At 35.5% G+C, this 20,994-nt stretch overlaps 3 protein-coding genes across 3 annotated transcripts; all 3 read right to left on the bottom strand.

The window, feature by feature from the left end:
* Positions 1-284: 284 nt before the first annotated feature.
* Positions 285-2,293, bottom strand: LOC127092880 (peroxisomal membrane protein PMP22). The gene is made up of 7 exons (XM_051031773.1): positions 2,124-2,293; positions 1,576-1,674; positions 1,396-1,497; positions 1,223-1,298; positions 1,028-1,098; positions 841-926; positions 285-471 (listed from the first exon to the last, which is right to left on the bottom strand). Exons 1-7 carry the CDS (start codon positions 2,193-2,195, stop codon positions 420-422), a joined length of 558 nt encoding a protein of 185 aa, XP_050887730.1. The 5' UTR covers positions 2,196-2,293; the 3' UTR covers positions 285-419.
* Positions 2,294-13,529: 11,236 nt separating this feature from the next.
* LOC127095319 (uncharacterized) lies at positions 13,530-15,928 on the bottom strand. The gene is made up of 6 exons (XM_051034027.1): positions 15,572-15,928; positions 14,798-14,985; positions 14,264-14,368; positions 14,081-14,152; positions 13,741-13,888; positions 13,530-13,627 (listed from the first exon to the last, which is right to left on the bottom strand). Exons 1-6 carry the CDS (start codon positions 15,916-15,918, stop codon positions 13,537-13,539), a joined length of 951 nt encoding a protein of 316 aa, XP_050889984.1. The 5' UTR covers positions 15,919-15,928; the 3' UTR covers positions 13,530-13,536.
* Positions 15,929-18,678: 2,750 nt separating this feature from the next.
* Positions 18,679-20,406, bottom strand: LOC127092879 (peroxisomal membrane protein PMP22). Its single transcript, XM_051031772.1, has 7 exons — positions 20,089-20,406; positions 19,896-19,994; positions 19,716-19,817; positions 19,545-19,620; positions 19,157-19,227; positions 18,973-19,058; positions 18,679-18,893 (listed from the first exon to the last, which is right to left on the bottom strand). Exons 1-7 carry the CDS (start codon positions 20,158-20,160, stop codon positions 18,839-18,841), a joined length of 561 nt encoding a protein of 186 aa, XP_050887729.1. The 5' UTR covers positions 20,161-20,406; the 3' UTR covers positions 18,679-18,838.
* Positions 20,407-20,994: the final 588 nt, after the last annotated feature.

Raw genomic sequence — 20,994 nt, 5'->3', positions numbered from 1 at the left:
CACGTATTCGTTGGGAAGCTAGGGAAAATTGTTTCTCTCCTTCCCGCCTGGCCCAAGGAACCCTCAATAAATATTCCAATCTTAGGGCTTGGAGATTCGTTCATTAATTTTAACAAATTCTAGCATACAAAGTCTTTTACTATTGAGCACTTGAACAGACTCTCCCTTTCCCTTTGTTGGATTTGACAAGTATAAATATAAAATAACTTCTTATAATAACAAAATATAAAAAGAAAAGAAGTAAGGAACAAAAGATTATAATGGCTCTCTAGTCCTAATATAAGTAAACCAATAACTCATATTTTCACTATAAGTAAGAATAGTCTAACTTGATATGGCCTATAAATTATCACGGATGATCCCATATAATTAACAAATATTGAGATTCCCCACCCCAAAAATATGATGACTATTATGTCCTAGGCTTTCTTGATAGCACCAGATCTTGCTTTCAGATTCAGAAAGATTCCCCTGATGCAAGAAACATTCCAAAGTGAGAAAGTCTTGAACAATGTTTGTCTCAAAGTTACTTAATTCAAATTAAAAGTGAGCTGAATGTAAATTGACTGCGCTTAGATATTATTGTAGAGGCAAAAACATCAAATTCTATCTTTATATTAGAATCAATTCTAGAGCTAAAATCAATTCTACCGTCTACACCTTTAGAACCAACTTTAACTCCAAAAACAGTGAAACCAAACATACTTCATATATGAGTTGGCTTTGCCAAAATGCATTTTATTTTGAGTGTGGAAGAATAATTTCAGTATTTCTAATGCATGTATCAAACTAGATAACAAGAGGAACACAAGAGATCATTGAAAAGATAGAGAAACTCACCAGCATGAAGCAACAAAGCTGTGAAATAAAACACGGAACTGCAAAGGCATATACTGATAATTCACCCAACCAACGACAGGCCAAAACTGCATGTTTAAAAAACTAACTAGTTACGCCATCCATAAACTAACTATTCAAAATGTTCCATTGGCCAAACAGAAGAAGAAGAATGTTGACATTTCCATACCTTCCACGCGGTCATTTGGACAGAAGGGTAGTCGTTTTTCACTTTGTTCATTACTAGATTCCAAGGTCTTCCTGCAAACCAACCTCACTTTAATTCTATAAAATGTTTTATAATCTGCTGTTCATCATATTAAGGATATGTTCGACAAAAAACTAGTTTTGCACCAAACATTGGGATAGTAGGTCTAGCACATACCTTCTATGACCAATCCATAATACATCATGAAGACAAAGTTGTTCCATGGAGCACTAGTTATTTGTTCAAGAATCACCTAGTAATAATAGGATATTTCATTCATAGAACCTAATAAAACAAAAAAAAAAACATCCCTGTAAATTAAAGGATAGAGCAAGTTAACCATATTGTACCTTCTTAGTAACAGTTTCATTGCCCTTCTTCCCCTTGAAAAGTGTATCCATCAATTTGTGAAGAAAATGTCCAAAGGGTCCAGAATAAGCAAAACCATATAGCTGCAAAAATAATCTGATTTTTAAATTCCCTCATACCTTCAAAGTTCAACTCCAATCAGTTAAAATATGCATACATACCATGAAAAGAAGAATCCTTCTGAGTTGAAGCTTCTTAGCTCCATATATTTTCTGTGCCACAGCATCACTAAAACCAGCTAGAAGTGATGCAGTAATTGCCTAACATAACAACACATACACAAACTTTTAATTTTCACCAACCCAATTAGATTCTTGAAAATAAAAATCTACGAAGCACAAACACTTCTAATAGTAGGCGTGTGCGTCAGTCCTTGACACCTGTATGACACTCATATGACATGCGTCGAAAAATCATATAGTTATCGGAAAAGTCAGACAAATGTCTTAAAAAAATGGTTTTTTCTATTATTTCGACACACTTTTAATCGGTGTTCAATACATGTAAGACACTCATGCTAAAAGACAATTCAGACAAATCTTGTATGAAAAAAATGTTTCTTTCTTTTTGCTTTAACACATCTTATAGAATTTGGGACAAATCTCTTGCACAATCTAAAAGAGTTAACCTGAATTGCAGCAATGTATTCAATGATAAATAACAATATATTTGAAAATAACAATTATAGGAAATGAAAAGAAGAAGAAACCTTGGTTCTTAGAGGATGAAGCTGAAGCTGCAGGAGATATTTCTTCCAGGCATCGTTCACTATGTCGGACATGGTGATTAATCAACCTCGGATCGTCTCTGTCACCGAAACTTTTACATTCTATTTTTATCCTTTTGTTTTATTCACTATACAATTGGTCGATGTAATATATATTGAAATTGGTCTATCTAATCTTTATATTAGAGTCACTAAAATGAAATTGTTAACTTATTAATCAGTTTTTCTTTATTAATGCTTATTTGACACCAACTAACTAACTATAACTTAGACAATCATCTAACTTTTACTTCATTTAATATAACTATATGTACCACATAATTGTTATTATTTACGGTTTATAAGTATTGTTCTGAAGGTGTAAGAAAGTATTACATACTTATTTAATTAGAATATTTTACACCATTAAAAAAATATAATTAAAATTGTGATGTGGAGGCAATAACTAAAATTGTGATGTGGTGGCAATGACAGGAGCCAGAAAGTTTAATTTATAAGACAAAAATTTATATAATCTTATAGTATAATTTTTTTTACTCACTTGATCTCAAATAATAAGGCTCTTTTGCATTTTTTTCCTTTAATATAATATTTTTTTTATAAATTTTTAAATGCATAAAATATTATTTATATAAGATTAATAGTCTCATATGTTAATACTGAAGTTTATTTTAATCTATTAATTTTAAAAAAAATTATATTGATCTTTTAACTCCAAAATATATTATGATAGTTTTTTTCGTCTAATTAAGGACGAAAAAATTCAGAAATTAATTATTAAATTTATCGTTAATTAGACAAAAATAACTAATATAATACATTTTGAAAACTTAATTAAGTGACCAATATAAATAATTTTAAAATTAGTTGACCAAAATGAATCCAATATTAATATATGAAAATAAATAGTAAACATTTATATAAATATATTACTTATTAAAACTATTAATTCATTTTTTTTTTAAAAAGTTAACATAAATATATTTATAAATAAATAAATGAAACTTGCTAATAGTTATTAAAAAAACATAATAATGATACTAATTTTTTTTTAATATATGTAATATAAATAGGAACGTATAAATAACAATCAGAGTGATTGGTACTTAGTTATTTAGAAATAAAATAGTTTTGTGTTTTTTTTTAATTTATCAAAATGAAAAAAAATTGTTAATGATCTTTAATGATTAATAATTATATTAATAGGTTCAATTATAATGTAATATAGCGTTACTTATTTAAATGCTACTCATGTTAATGTTAATGTGTAAAAAGATTGCAGCTTGGAAATGGAGGGCTAACATAGTACAATATAGCATGATTCTGCAATTTAGATTTTAAATGGAGGCACATGCCCAAATCATATTAAGTGTATCTAATTATATTTGTCTTTTTTCTATTGACAATGTAAAATTATTTTAGGTAAATCTATATTTTTTTTTCTTCTTTTACTTATTATTAGTTTTTTAATAGATTTTCATTAATATCTTGATCACTTATCTACTCAATTTAATAATAGTCTAAATTATCTTGTTAATTCGTCAAATACGTTTATTGATTGACAAATAATCTAATTTTAGGTTTTCATTTCACTAATCAATTGTTCTTAATTAACTAATCAATAATTTAATAATATTCATAACTTAATAGATTAGCAATTATATTAAGATAATGGAATCTCAAATTTAGTAACCACATGACTTGACAAGTATATAATGATGCTGATATGTACTAAGGACAAGGTCACCACCTAGCATAAACATATAGTCCGCTATTGATTTTCTACCACAAGCATCACCGTACCCATTAGAATCAATGTATCCAACAAGCTTACATTCCTTCCCTTTTTGTCTGCTAGTGGAAACAAAATAACATAATTAACGTGCCTCTAAGGTAACTCAATATTCTCTTAGTGGCGGTTAGGTGTGACAACTTTGACTTTTGCATGAATATTTTACATTCCAATTCCCAGAGACTGAGTTGGTGTGACAGCCGAGTACGGTGAGGTTAACAGGTTAGATAGTCGTGTTTATACCTACTTATCAAAATCCGGTTAGGTTATCAAAATAAGCAAGACGGAGTTGACCTCATAAGTCGGGAATGATCTAGTTCGTGCAAGTCGGATCCGATGATAAGGCTAAGATATCATTTGAAGGATCGTAAGAAACAATTACAAATGATGCATTATGCCAGGGGAGTTATAATTATTGAAGAGGCGGACATTACATAGCAATTATAAAGACGGAGGACGTTACTGGAAAATGTATTTATGAGGAATATGGAGAGTATAACAGGAGAAAAGAGAAGGAAGTTGGGACCAATAAATAGGAGAATGTTTGGAGGGTTATGACAAGCAAACACAAGACAGGAAATACATAATAGACACTTCAATCAATCATTTTAGGCTCTCCTTAACTAAAAACAAGGAAGTCAACCTTGAAGTATTTTTTTAGCAAGAACATTTGGCGTCCACCACGGGGCCTCGATAAAATTTTTCCAAGCCACACAAAACCATCATCAAAATCATTAATACTTATGCTGGATGATATCGGGATCATCTCCCAGTCGAAGCGATCCACCTCCGCCACCAGATATGGTTCAATTGCTCGCAGCGTTGGAAGCACATTGTCAGCAAAATTAAACCTTGCAAGACAGTGTCTAGGTTTTGCAAACATAAATTCTTCAATAGAGGGATGCAGAGGAGGAGCCTCTGGATTCCTAGGCATCATCTGAAGCTATTTGGGAAGATCAAGTCCCGAAGAACTTCAAGCCAACGTTGCTAGTGTCTTTCAATGGTAAAACTGATTCACATGAGCATATTACTGCAATCAATAACTAAATGGCAACGGTAGGGGCTTCTGACTCACTCAAATGTAAGCTCATGGTCGAGACCTTTAAGGAGGGTGCTCTGCGATGGTTCATGTGTTTACCCAGATGCTTAGTTGTCAGCTACGAGGATTTAATTAATAAAATGGTACAACATTTTTTCAGCAAAGTAAACATAGGAAAATGTTGACTACTCGTTTATTTAACGTCCCACAATGGAACTCAGAATCTCTAAGGGAATATATGGAAAGATTCAATGAAGAAACAGTTAAGGCATCTCATCCGAATCAGGAAATGTTCGTCCGAGCATTTCAGCACGACCTCAAAGCCGAGTAATTCAATGAATCCTTAGCACAAAAGCTGACATCAAACATGGATGAGGTTATTACCCAATCGGAATGCTACATCAAAGGAGAGGAAAGTAACATGGAAAAAGATCCCGGGATTCAAAAGAAAAGGTGCGGGTTAAAGAAGAAAGATCCGAGCATATGAGCAATTATCCTACATCTGGACTCCGAGATCGGACAATGATGAGGCCAACTTGACGTCTGACTGACAAAGAAGCTGAGAACACACCGTTAAAGGCCAGGCGAGTAGATATCATAAGGCAAGTTTACAATATCAAGTTACTCCCCATACTCGAACGATCAAAAGGTGATTATGATGTGATGGGAAAAGATGGCAATGCATGGTGTGCATACCACAAAATCCATGGATGCCATACATAGAATTGTCATCAGCTAAAAAATGAAATCGAGGCCTTGATTCAGAGAGGTCGGTTGTTGTTCTATGTTAAATACATCAGAGGACAGTCAGGAAAAAGAAGTCCTCCCCGAGAAGACATCATCTCAAACAACCCTACACAGAATAAGGGGAAGAGCATGAATGAAGTTTGCGAATCCCGAATGACTTATGATACATTAAACACCATTGCTAGAGGATTTATAGGAAGAAGAGTAACTAGTTTGGCTAGAAAAAGATATGCCCGGACAATGATGCACGTCAGGTAGAAGTCTCCTTCAAAAGAAAGGGAAAACCATACCATAATCACCTTCTCTAAAAAAGACGTCGAAAGAGTGTTAGCCTATGAAGATGATCTGATGGTAATCAAAGTGCAAATCCGGACCTGGAACTTGAAACGAGTTCAAAAAATCGACCCGGAAAGCTCGACGGACATTTTGTACTTGGAGGCATTCAAGGGAATAAACTTTGATATAACCGAACTGTTACCCTTTAAAGGTTTATTAGTCGGATTCTCAAGAGAACCGGTGCAGGTGTTAGGACATTTACCTATGATGACTACTTTTGGTAATGAGGAAAACACGAAAAGTGTCCTAGTGAGGTACTTAATTATCAATGTTGCATTTCCTTAAAATGTTATTGTTGGCAGGCCCTCATTAAATGTTCTGAAGGCAGCGTTGTCCACTCTTTACCTCACGTTAAAATACCCCCTGGAAGATGGTCGAGTAGGAGTAATAAAGGGTGATCAAGGGATAACAAGTAAATGATATAAAGATAGTATGAAGCTTAAGAGTTCTCGTCAATGAGCCAATCATAGGCGATCAGGTAAAAGTTAACTTGGTTGACATCGATCCAAGGGAAGATCCAGTAGAGGATAATCTTACACCTATTGAGAATGTAAAGACAATACAGATTAGTGCCCGATCATCGCAAACAACTCAGATCGGCTCTAGTTTATCCCTTGATGAAGAATCCGATGTCATCAGAATATTGAGGGAGAATGTAGACCTGTTTGCATTGAAACCAACTGTTATGCCCGGAATTGACCCCAACATATTTTATCACCATATAGCATTGGACTCAGGCATCAAACTAGTAGCACAGAGAAAGCGGAAGGAGGGCGAAGAAAAGAGAAAGGTTATAGAAGATGAAGTCGGAAAGCTCATGAAGGTTGACTTTATTAAGGAGATCAGGTAGACGACTTAGTTAGTTAACATAAATATGGTGAAGAAGAAAATAGGGAAATGGCGAATGTGTGACTTCACTGACTTGAATAAATCATGTCCAAAAGATCCCTATTGCTTCCTCACATTTATCGACTCGTCGACAGGGCTTCCGGTTTTTGTCTTTTTAGCTTTCTAGACGCCTAATCAGAGTACAACCAGATTCGAATGAATCCATTGGATGCCCCTAAAACAACATTTATGACTAACAAGAACAATTACTATTATAAGGTGATGCCCTTTGGTATAAAAAATGCAGTCGCTACCTACCAAAGACTGATGTATATGGTGTTTGTCTCACAGATAGGACGGAACCTGGAGGTGTCGTTGATGATATGGTGGTAAAAACCCCAGAAGACAGGAAGCATGTCAAGGACTTAGAAGAAACATTTTCATCAATTCGAGGTTATAATATAAGGCTAAACCCGGACAAATGTACATTTTGAGTAGACTAGAGGAAATTCCTTGGATTTATGTTAACCAGTCGAGGAATAGAAGCGAACCCGGATAAATTCCAGACAATCATTGACATGATAAGTCTACCGACAGCAAAAGAGGTACAACAGTTAACAGGGTGTTTGGCCACCTTATCTCGTTTTTTTATCTTGTGCAGGGGATAGGTCGACCCATTTCTTTGTTGCGGTGAGAAAATCAATGAAATTCCAATGGACGGAGGAATGTGAAAAAGCTTTTAAAGAGGTAAAGTGTTTCTTATCCTCACCCCCATCTTGGCACGACCAAGGAAGAATCAACCAATTATCCTATACTTAGTTGTATCAGACAAAACTATGAGTTCGGTATTAGTTCAAGAAACCGAGGAGGGAGAAAAGCCGATATATTTTGTTAGTAAGGTGTTGAGAGGAGAAGAATTACATTACCTGAAGATTGAACGTCTCACGTTAGTAGTAGTAATTATAGCCCAGAAATTGAGATACTATTCCAAGGACACCCCATTATCGTCAAAACCAACTATCCTATTAAACAAGTCTTGAAAAGCCAGATTTGGCAGGGAGAATGGTCGCTTGGGCGATAGAGTTGTCAAAATATGATATAAAATTTGTACCTCAAAGTAGCATTAAGTCCCATATTCTCACTAATTTCTTAAACGAGTTAAGTGCTCCAGTTTCAGAATAATCTTCGTGCAAATGGACTTTATCTGTGGATGGATCCTCTAATCTCAAAGGAAATGGAGTCGAGATAGTGCTAGAAGGACGGAGTGATCTATTACTTGAATACTCTTTGTGTTTTAATTTTTAGGCTAGCAATAACCAGACATAATACAAAGCTTTAATTGTAGGAATGAAGTTAGCAAGAGAGGTCGGAGTGACACATTTATTGGTCTAAACTGACTCTCAATTGATTGCCATCCAAGCCAAGGCAGAGTTTCAGACAAAGGATTCGTCGTTGTTCAGATATTTGAAAAAAGCTCTCAAGATGTCCCAAACATTCAAAGAATTTGAGATAGCCCACATCCCCAGGGGGGAGAATACCAGAGTCGATCCCTTGGCACAGTTAGCAAGCACAAAAGGCACCGGGTTAAACAAAATAGTAATTCAAGAAACCCTAGAAACGTCAAGTACAAAAGTTGAGGAAGTTATGACACTGAATGAGGCTAGGGGTTGGATGACACCTATTGTTCAATATTTGACTCTGAATGAGTTGCACAAAGAAGAAATAGAAGTCACGCACATTAAAAGGATATTTGTGAGGTACCTCATCATTGTCGACCACTTATCTAAGATAGGTAGATCAACTCCTATGTTGAGGTGCATCTCTGAAGAAGACACAATTTTTGTCATAAAGGAAGTATATGAAGGAATTTGTGACAGTCGCATTGGAGGAAGGCCATTATCAAGAAAAATACTTATAGCAGGATATTACTGACCGAGCATGTTGCAGGATTGTGCATAATTTGTAAGACGATGTGAGAAATTTCATTTTTTCTGGGATGAAAAAGAAGCTGGATGAAGTCAAAGGATTGTGGGTCGAGTACTTACATGAAATTTTATGGTCTTATCATACTATGCCTCATTCAACTACTCGGGAAACTCCATTCAGGATGGTTTACGGCAATGATGCAATGATACCTGTTGAGATCAATACACCGACATAAAGACGTATATATTTTGATGAAAGCATCAACTCAAAAGGTTTGGACAATGCAACAAACTTGTAGGGTGAAATCAGGGAAACTACCCACATCAGAGAATTCAGCTAAACAAAGAATTGCTTGGAGGGAAATAACCCACACCAGAGAATAAGGCAAATGGGATTTCACAAAGGAGACTTAGTGGTAAAAAGAGTGACGGATCCCACGAAGAAATGAAAACTAACTCCGAATTGGGAAGTGCCCTACCATGTTCGCCAGAGGTTAAATAATGGGGCTTATAAGTTAGAAATTTAGAAAGTGTTGAAATACCCATGACTTAAAATGTAACTAGTCTTAAATTTTATGTCAACTAGACTATGTAATAAATATATTGAATAAAAATGATGGGGATGCACTTTTTTCCCTTGCTAGGGCAAGGGTTTTTAATGAGGCACCAATAGTTAAAATAAATATCTTTATAAAGAAGATCCGAGGACATGATCCAGGAAAAAATCCAAGCAATTTAAAGCGTGTGGTATAATCGGTTGCGGTCAGGCAACATTAATAAAACCTCTGAGCTAATTGAAGTCCAAGCAACTTAAAGCCTCTAACATAACCGGCTACGGTCGGGCAACGTTAATAACCTCAGGCCTAGCTAAAGTCTAAGTAACTTAAAGCCTCTGTTATAATCAGATGCGATCGGGCAACATTAATAAAACCTCTGGCCTAATTGAAGTTCAAGCAACTTAAAAACTATGGCATAATCGGCTATGGATGAGTAACTTTAATAAAACCTCTGGCCTAACTAAAGTCCAAGCAACTTGAAGCCTTTGGCATGATCGGCTACGGCCGGGTAATATTAATAAAGTGTTTGGTCTAAAAATCTTATATGATAAAAAAGGATAATATGTATACCGACTTAGGAAGTCAGTTAAATCCTATGGTTGGGGACTTAAAATATGTGACTCAAATAAGGAACAAATAAGATATTAGAAATCAGACAAAACCCACAGAAAAGTAGATAACATCGTAACTAAAGCCTTTGAAATGCTTGAATTGTTGTGCGAAGAAATACAAATGTGCACATCACAACTTATGGCTAATAAAAATAATAATTTAACTTCAGACTTCAGATGTCTGATAATCCGACGTCGTGTCCTTGGGGTTCTCTGCTTTAGGGGAAGCTTCTTCCATATTGACTAGTTGCCCATCCACCACCGTTTTGAAAAAATCCATCCTTGATACATCCAAGTCTGGTGCGATGCATAAAGCCTGAGCTTTGGCTTTTTCAAATGCCTCATCACTAGCAGAAAGCGGGTCTACCTAGGCATCTTGCAAAGACTTCTTCAAAGTTTCATTGAGAGCCCGAGTTTGTTCTGATTCTTAGGCCAAATCGGCATTGGATATTTCCAGCTCCAAGCACTTGGACTCAACAACTTATTTCTGTTTGGTCATCTCCTATAATTGGGACTCCCAAGTTTACTTTTGCTCATTCATTTACATCAACCGCTTGTTCAGGTCCTCCACTTTGTCGGACTGAACCTTTAAATAGTTATTCAATTGAGTTACCTCATTGTAAAGACGAGTCTCGTTCTGCTCATGAGCATCACTCACTTAGAAAAGACCTCGGGTCATCATTGCACATCTTATCAAGTATGCCCTAGGTTTTGTGTCAATTGTTGAGCACCAATAGACTTTACTTTTTCGACATCATCAGTTGTGTTCAAGTGATCGTAAAGATACCTAAGCCCGTCAAAGCAATTGGACCAATACTTAAACTCCAAAGAAGGTTTAGATTGATGACTTCTACCTGAATCTTGCATAAGAGTGGTAATTGTCAAGCCGACTTGACTAACATCATCACTCATCAGAGTCTTCATTATCTTTGGAGAATTGGGCTTTGGATCCTCGGAGGTAGGGGCAGAGGTTGGCTAAGGCTCTGATATGACATGAGCCACTTTAGTAACATCCAACTTCATTCTTTTATGGGCTCAGGTATGAATTCCCGTGAGATCACTCTTAGAAACAAATTGATCTCCACGCCACGCCCTAGCCTCAACCATCGACTTCTTTTGTTTGAAGAGTTTGAGATTTGTCATGTTGGTTGAAATAAAAGAGCCAGGATCAGTAAAAAGGATGACTAATGACATCATATTAGAGCAATAAATAAATATGTGATCATTACCCAAAAAATTAGAAATTTGTTCGGGGTCATCGATCATCTGTAAAAGAATTTTGACTTTCACTACCCAGAAAGCATCCAAAACGGACAAAGATCGAAGTTCCAAGTCATTTAATTTGTCATAGTCAAAACTAGAGGTATGCAAAGGGTTGTCCGACCAATAGATATGGAAAGGGTAGTTCTCATCTAAATCGTACATACCCTGGGGACATCTTTTCCACTATTAACTCAGAGGAATTTACTTTAAAACCCTTATAATTAGTAGTGTAGGCTTGTAGGAAGCTCTTTCCCAGAACTCCAATGAGGGAAACTCATCCTTCTTTTTCTGCACCTCTTAACTCGAAGAACGAGTAAAATAAACCTAAGGTCGACATTATGTCCATTGTGTCACATATAGTTTCAAAAGAATTAATAAAGCCCCATCCAGTATGACATAATTGTGAGGGGGATATGTTTAGGGTTTTTACAAGATCGAATTCGAAGTCGATAAATGGAATAAGGACTTTAAAGTCTTCAATGACTCCTGAATAAATATAAAATATTCCTCCAACACTTCTTTGGGACGAGTAATACAAACCCTTTCACCAACTACACAGGGTTCCAGTATAACGTCCTCTTCATTTCCAGTGGAAGAGATTAAAGTAGTGGAACGAAGACTCAAGATATAACTTTCGTCGATAATATTGTGGTCATAACTCAAAACCTCTTTGTCTATCAAAGATCATGTTGCTTCCATCTGAATATCCGAAAAACCAGAGGAGGAAGACTCTGAATCAGTCTTACTAGTGGGTAAGGGATTTCACCATAAACTTCTCTTATAATTCGGTCAAAGCCCACTCTATTAAAATAACCCTCACACCCTCGCATACATGCATTCCAAATTGTATTCATATCACTAGCAGTAAGAACAATTGAATATGAAGACATAGTAAAAAGAACAGAAAAGAAATGATACCTGGAGTCTGAAGGAATGGAGATCAGTTGGTAGACGCTCAAGGAGAAGGTTGCTTGGAAAAGATATTGAATAAAAACTAAGCCTTTTAAAGTAATAAAATTGTAACGGTCAATAATTTATATCAAAGGGTAATCATGAAAGTGGGAGTTCCCATAAAAGTCATCATGAAAAGGAGATAGAAAGACTGATCATCATTAAAATAACTAATGAAAATCGAGCAGGATCTTGATCTCAAAGAAAGGGAATTTTGAGATTGTTTGTCTAAACACTTCACACTACAACAAACAAGACCTTAGACAGCGCTTTTTTTAGCCTTAGACAGCGCTTTAAAGCGCTGTCTAAACCTCCGCTGCTAAAGGTTTAGACAGCGCTTTTTTAAATCTTAAAAGCGCTGTCTAAGCCCCCCCCCCCCCCCCCCCCCCCCTTAGACAGCGCTTTGGCCAAAAGCGCTTTATAAGACCCTCTTATTTTAAATTTTTTAGGTATACCTTAGACAGCGCTTTTGAAAAGCGCTGTCTAAGCCCCACCCCCTTAGACAGCGCTTTGGCCAAAAGCGCTTTCTAAGACCCTCCTATTTTAATTTTTTTAGGTATACCTTAGACAACGCTTTTCAAAAAGCGTTGTCTAAGCCCCCCCCCTTAGACAGCGCTTTTGCCTAAAGCGCTTTCTAATCCCCCCCTTAGACAGCGCTTTTTACAAAAGCGCTGTCTAAGGTATACGAAATTTTTTGAAGCTTTTGTTTTAAACCACATTTTTTCCAGGTTTATAAACCAGAATTTCTACCTGTTTTCAACCAGATTTTGACAGACAATTATCACATTTTATATATGCCATTTTGGCCTTTTTTCTACCAATTTTTGGCTAACAAATATATATATATACCAATTCAAACCAATTTTGCCTTAAATGTATCAAATATATACAAATTTATGTACACATTTACAAGTCATAACATATACTACAAATGTACACATTAATTACACAAATTTATGAACAAACATTGAGCTTTATCATGAATTGACACCACTCCTCTTTGATTTCGTCCACTTGATCCTTTGTATAAAATGCATAATTTAAGACAATTAGTTCAATTTAAGACAATTATATGTAATTACCTCTGGAATGTTCGGCTGAAAGGTACAGTTGATACTGTCTTTGTCCGAAGCATCTCTGTATACTGTTGAGGCGCTAGCCTCTCTTTCTCTCCTCAATGCATCAAGCTCAGCTTGCATGGCTTCCAATCTTGCATGAAGCTCCCGATTACTAGGAGCCTTTCCTTTTTTAATACTCAGGGAGGTCGGAGCCTTTCCTTTCATAACATGCTTGATAACTACCGTTAATATATCAAACTTTTTTTCGTGTTAGAAAAACAGGTTAGATTAAGTACCATCTGAAGACCACTTGGGCTCAATTGGAGACTCTATAACGGAAGGATCATACCCAGCTACACAGACACTCTTGTGGATCTCTCTGCATCGAAACAAGAGATGATTAAGCTTCAAGTTGAAACATGACATTTACGTATAATAAGAAACTATAACATAAATTATTATATGGAACTTGAGGCAAAGAGTTCAGCTCACCCATTTTCAGAAATATAACCGACCCAAAGTTCGGATTTATCCCATGGCATGTTGGGGTGACTCCATTGTATCCATGCTATCCTCTCACTTTTAGGATCTAGACGCGGGAAAGCATAGAAATCACTCCCACCGACTAGTACTTCTGGTTCTGAAAGTTGCACAACACAATTACACTTAATATTGATTGCAATACCTTATAATGAAAACAAGCATTAAGATTAAGACAATCAAAATATAATAACTTATGAAAACTTATAACAAACAACAAATAAACACACACGCATAGTATTCATTAAGCTCCTCATAAAGCTAAACTCACTAGTAAGATGGAAATTTTTACCCTGAACATTGTTGTTGCCAAGTGCTATGGATACAATAGTTGTAGGTGGATTTAGACTGCTTTCCCTACGATCTAGCAACATGATTGAACATTAGTGAGCAAATAATTGAATGATTTAAGTAAACTCGCAATGGAAGCGTTCTAACATACGCCTTAAAGAAGAACTCATTCTTAATTGCTTACCTTCCCTTACAGTAATAAAACGGTTAAAGCGTGTATCCAATACTCCATCTGCATAGCTTACAGTCGGTCCACCATAATCCGGAGTGAGAGGTATAGGAGACACATCTGGTGTGATCAAACACACAAAAAAAACAGCACAAGTTAACAAAATTGCTTGCTTCACACACATTGAAAATCACACAACACCAAATCAACATTCTCATGTTGATACAAATCAATATGCAAGTATTAAGCAAAAAAAAAATCAATATGCAAGTATTGAGCAAAAAAAAAAAATCAATATGCAAGTAAACTACAGTTGACTATAAAGAAAACTTAATTTGATGGCAGAATAAAACTACCATGCATTTTTGGAAAGACGGTAAGTTTGATAAAATCATGGTGGCGCTGTGATTTTGTTGGTAGTTTTTGCTAAAATCGTCTGTGTGCCAGTGCCACCGTAATTCAGCTTAACTCGCCGTGAATCCAAACATGCACATATCAAAGGTGCGCAAAAATAAGGGTATTGGGGAGTGAAAACTGATGCTTGCTTACCAAGAGAAGAGATGAATTGTTTGTATAATCTCTGATCCTTGTAATTTGCAAAAAAGACAACATCTCCTGAAACAGTGAAAGCACCACCACCATATTCCTGAGCCAGGGTTCTCACTCCAAATTCCTTCGGAGTAATATCTACAGCCTCGCCCCCTGGATTTTGCGGCTCAAGAACAAGAACTGCCCGTCTGAAACAAAAACAAAATTGTGAATCAGGACAGTCTGTATTGACTTATTTGAGTTTATCTAGTGGCATAAGCATTTCTTCCAAAGAGCTTACAAACACAGCCTAGTACATGTTCATAAATTGTTTTCAGCTTATTTTCATTCAAGAATAGCTTATATCAAAACATCAAAACAGTTTGACTTTTATTTTACAGAAATAACTTAAACATGAGTATGATAAGTGCTTATAGCATAAGTGCTTAACTAAGTTATTTATCCCGTCAAAGCCTAAAATTGGCCAAAAGGGTCACCTTAAAAACTCCAAAACATTAAACTTTCAGCCTTTTTCACTTTCATCTTATCTAAAAGTGTTTATTTTTAAGCTTCCATCTAACAGTTTGACTTTTTTTACAGAAATAACTTACATAAGTATGTAAGTGCTTATAGCATAAGTGCTTAATTAAGTTGTTAATCCAGTCAAAGCCTAAAAAAGACCAAAAGGGTGATCTTAAAAACTCCAAAAGATTACATTTTTCAGCCTTTTCCCTTCCATCTTATCCAAAAGCACTTATTTTTAAGCTAATAACAAAAAGGGTCAATGAAACTTACCCTGATTCAGCCGGACGCGATTCAAGCCAAATCAGACGGCCACTACCATCCACCGCGGTTCCACCAAGCCTCTTGGAAGCGCCGGAGACGACATCAGCAGTGATGGGTGATGTCCAAGAGCCATAAGGGGCAGTGGTTGTATCAGAAGAAGACATTGTTACCTTGGCGGAGGTATTGAAGTAGCATGCACGACGTCGTTGGTGCGGTGTTTTGGAAGAGAGAGAAAACTTTGGTGTGTTGAAATGGTTGAATCTGTGAGTGTGAGTGAATAAGCACTTGGAATAGTGATAAGAGGAAGAGGGGAAACGAGTGAGAGTGAGAAGAGCAATGGTAGCTAACGTGGACATTCTACCATTTTTTATTCTCAAAAGCGCTGACTAAGGTCTATATTTAAAAGCGCTTTCTAAAAGCGCTGTCTAAGGGGGGGTCTTAGACAGCGCTTTCTAAAAGCGCTGTCTAAGACCCCCCCTTAGACAGCGCTTTCATTATTTTTTTAGAACATTTTCCGTGTTTTATTTTTATTTTAACCTTAGACATCGCTTTCTTTTAAAAGCGCTGTCTAAGATGCGCTGTTAAAAAACCTTTTTGGCGTAGTGTCACTCTAGAAGAACCTCATGACCAGGGGGATTATGTGCATCCCAGAATTCCCTGAGGCCGAGTTGGTGTGACAACCGAGTAGAATGAGGTTAACATGTCGAATAGTCGTGTCTATACCTACTAAACAGAATCCGGTTATGGTATCAAAATAAGAAAGACGGAGTCGACCTCGTGTAAGTCGGGAATGATCTAGTTCGTGCAAGTCGGATCTGATGACAAGGATAAGATTTCATTTGAAGGGTCGTAACAAACAGTTACAGAATGATGCATTACGTCAAGGCAGTTATAATTATTGAAGAGACAAACGTTACATAGCAATTATAAGGACAATACACGTTAATGACATATGTATTTATGAGGAATATGAAGATTAAAATGAGAGAAAAAAGAAGGAGGTCGGGACCTATAAATGGGATAATTCTTAGAGGGTAAAGGACAAGCAAACACAAGACAAGAAATACATAACAGACACTCCAACCAATCGTTTTAGGCTCTGCTTGACTAAAACAAAGAAGTCAACCTTTTAGTGTTTTTTTAGCAAGAACAAATATAGTTACCATTCTTACACTATATGTAATGTCAGGTCTTGTGTGACAAAGATACCTTAGTGATCTAATGAGAATTCTTTATTGAGTTGGATCAATGTCTTCCTCATCTGAGTCCTTTGCCAATTGTATTCTTGGCTCAACTGGTGTTGCTGTAGAGTTGCACTGCTCCATCTCAAAGCTCTTGCGTATCTCACTTGCATATCTTCTTTGATGCATCAACAATTCCCCTACTAGATTTTTAAAACTCAATTATAAGGAAATATAAGATGTTTCAAGATTATCCATCTCAAATTCCTTCATTAGGTCTAATTTGAAGTCTTCAATTTATTTTTCACAACTACTACTGATTATCAAATAATCAATATATAGACATAGAATTATCAGCTCATTATTTCTACTCCTTCTGACATATTCACCATGCTCAGGTGCACATTTCATGAATCGGTCTTTGAAATGTTTCACGCCATAAGAATGTGCTTCAAAGTAACGGGTAAGCTGTGCCAGTGTAATCAAACATTGGCCTCGAGCACGATTTATTTCACTTTGTTGTACACTGAAAAGATGGTAGAAAAGTGACAAAGATGGTCTTCCTTCCTGATAGTCACACAAATATTGAAAGACTTTGATATAGGCCCAACTCACAGTGTTCAGTTGTGAGGTGCGCAATCATGAGGTGGTTCATAAGTTCTATTTCAAAACTATTGAAGGGCAGTCTGAGACCTAGAATCGAAAAGATGAACTAAAAAGGGATGATGCACTCGCCATATTCAATGCAAATCATTTTGTCTTGCTCAAGGATTAATACGCCCCAGTCAGAAAAAGGACCCACGTTGATGAAAGTACTTTCGAGACTATCTGAGCGAGAAATGATAAAAAGAGAAGTGAAATCGCAAGATCTACCCAAGAGACAGAAGTATACTCTTTAGATTTTTGACACATGGTGGCACCACTTTCATCGGTTAAGAAAATAATATGTTGTAGAAATGCAGATGACGAAAAGAACAAAGGTAACGCCTCAAGAGTATGTATAACTGATTCTATAATGATCGCGCAATGTCTTACTGGAAGAAAGAAGATGAACATTATCAACAATTCATATTTTCTTAGAATAACACTAAAGTTTTCTAGATTCCAAAGGTCATCACAATAAAGCATATGAAAAGACATCTAAGGCATGAGGCGCATTTATGGCGCGAGTTTCCAATAACAATGACGTCACATCTTGACTTTTTACTCAAACTGTGTCACGACCAGTAGAAAGGGACAAACGTAACAAAGCCTCACTCTACATTGAAGAGACAAGAGTTTGGGAGACAACTGTTATGGACCGGTCAGAAGGCCCAATATTCACAGCCCCGGTCAGAAGGCCCAAAATTCACAGCCCAAAGAGCATACTGACCAACCGTGTATTCGCAAAACAGATATGTTATCCTAGACTAGAGTGCATGCAATTTAAATACAAACAGATCCCCACATTCCAAGCCTTAAAAAAATTAATAAGTTGTTATAACTGTCTAACTATATAAAATAAAGAATTTATTATTTTAAAGAAAATATTTGTCTCTTGCTCTTGGCTCCCTACCATCCACCTATGAATACTAATTTTAACAACAGGATCCTAAGTTACACGCGAAGATAAATTCTGTGTTTAATTAAATTTGTTTCAATCGCAACTATCAGAAATCAAACCTCTGAATTAACTTTTTCCTTCATGCTTTGTAACTTTCATTCTAAGTGAAATGAATTAATCATGTTTCTTTCAAAAATAAAAGTAGAATACAACTGATAGCAAGATTAAATATGTTTAATTCTTAGAAGAAATAGGCTTAATTTAGTTAATAAAGTTTTAGAGATCAAAATCACATATTAGATGAAAATTGCAATGAATCCAAGTTTAAATAATCTATAAAAGGGGCACATGCCTTATCAATCAGACCATGACAATTTGATAACACTGAGAAGTAAACCAACAACTCATATTTTCACTGTTGCGCAAAGTCATAGCAAACAAAAGTAAGAATAGTATAACTTCAAATATGGCCTATAAATTATCATGAATGATCCCCTATTATTAACAAGAATGGGAGATTTCCAATCCCAAAAGCCTTGAAACTATTCTGTCCTAGGCCTTCTTCTTGATAGCACCGGACCTTGCTTTCAGATTCAAAAAGATTGCCCTGATGCAAGAAAGAAAATCAGAGGTACATTAAGGGAACGTTTGTTTTAAAGTAAGAAGCTGAAAGTAGATAAATTTACCAGCATGAAGCAACAAAACTGTGAAATAAAACACGGAACTGCAAAGGCATGTACTGATAATTCACCCAACCAACAACCGGCCAAAACTGCATGATTAAGAAACTAATTAGTTATGTTTTCTATAAACTAACTATTCAAAATGTTCCATTGGCCAAACAGAAGAAGACTATTGACATTTCCATACCTTCCACGCGGTCATCTGGACAGAAGGATAGTCGTTTTTTACTTTGTTCATTACTAGATTCCAAGGTCTTCCTGAAAACCAACCTCACTTTAATTCTATAAAATGTTTTATAACCGGTTGTTCATCATATTAAGGATATGTTCGATAAGAAAAACTAGTTTTGCACCACATATTGGGATAGTAGGTCTAGATTACTATTGCAACAAATTGCTGATCAAGACACCATGTTGATTTATGAATAATGATAATTTTGAACTCAGTGTTACATATTGACCTATAAATATTGATCAATTTGAACTTTACATACACTGACTTCAACCACAACATGAACTATGCGGCAACAATGATCAACATTCAAAGTAAGGGCGTGTATGCACCTAACACATACCTTCTATGACCAAGCCATAATACATCATGAAGAAAAAGTTGTTCCATGGAGAACTAGTTATTTGTTCAAGAATCACCTAGTAATAGGATATTTCATTCATTAGAACCTAATAAGACACAAAATTAAGTGACAGAGGACACACAATTCATCAAGTTAACTATATCTATGTACCTTCTTAGCAACGGTTTCATTGCCCTTCTTCCCCTTGAAAAGTGTATCCATCAATTTATGAAGAAAATGTCCAAAGGGTCCAGAATAAGCAAAACCATATAGCTGCAAAAATAATCTGATTTTTAAATTCCCACATACCTTCAAAGTTCAACTACAATCAATTAAAATATGCATACATACCATGAAAAGAAGAATCCTTCTGAGTTGAAGCTTCTTAGCTCCAGAAATTTTCTGCGCCACAGCATCACTACAACCAGCTAGGACTGACGCAGTAATTGCCTAACACAACAACACATACACACAAGCTAATAATTAATTTTCAACAACCCTATTCTTGAAAATAAGAGTTAAAAAAATGAAAAGAAGAAGAAACCTTGGTTCTTAAAGGATGAAGCTGAAGCTGCAAGAGATATTTCTTCCAAGCATCCTTAACTATGTCGGACATGGTGATTGATCAGCCCCGAGATTGTATTATTTTGTTGTTATTTAAAGAAACATAAAACGGGTTGACAGTGAGGTAGCATGTTAATTTAACTTATTCTGCGATACTGATATATATGGAAGGGTTAGGTGGCAAGATTGAGAAAAGCTATACACGTCAATCACGACTGCCGCCTTTAAATAACATTAACGTGTTCACCAGAAATAGCCATTTGTTTATGGCAAATGGCAATGAATGACATATATCGGAAAGTGGAGATTTTGGCTATATATAATATATGAATGAAATAAAAATCATCTCCATCTTTTAATAAGATATACATAAAAAATAAAATAACATGATTGTCATAATGATTATGGATGTCCTAATTCACTCCAAATCAACCAGAATGCTTATTTAATCGAATAATCGTCTACTTATCCAATTCAATCCAATCTATTTAAATTCATTGATATTAGATTCTGATAATAAGTTTGAAATTTTGAATTCGCGAATCCAACTCATTAGTATATTACGTTATTTTTATTTTATTATTATTATAAATAATCTATCAAAATTCCTATTACGCATACCTATCTTTTATATAATTATAATTTTTTTTATTTGTAAAAACCTAAGTCTAAATCAAATTTTAGAGATTGAATTTTTTTTATAGAAAAAATAATATCTTACTATTTAAATTATATTCCACATATTATATATATTTTTTGGACTTATTTAGACTGTATGGAATTTTTTTTAATGGTTGTAATCGCATAGTTCTGGTAGGATGATGTGTTACATGTTCAAAATTGTTTGGATGGTTGTAATCGCATAGTTCTTGTATTATAGTTGTTT

This window comes from Lathyrus oleraceus, chromosome 6 (genome assembly GCF_024323335.1).
Source record: "Lathyrus oleraceus cultivar Zhongwan6 chromosome 6, CAAS_Psat_ZW6_1.0, whole genome shotgun sequence".
Classification (NCBI taxonomy): Eukaryota; Viridiplantae; Streptophyta; class Magnoliopsida; order Fabales; family Fabaceae; genus Lathyrus; species Lathyrus oleraceus.
This window is presented reverse-complemented; position numbering and strand designations above follow the sequence as displayed.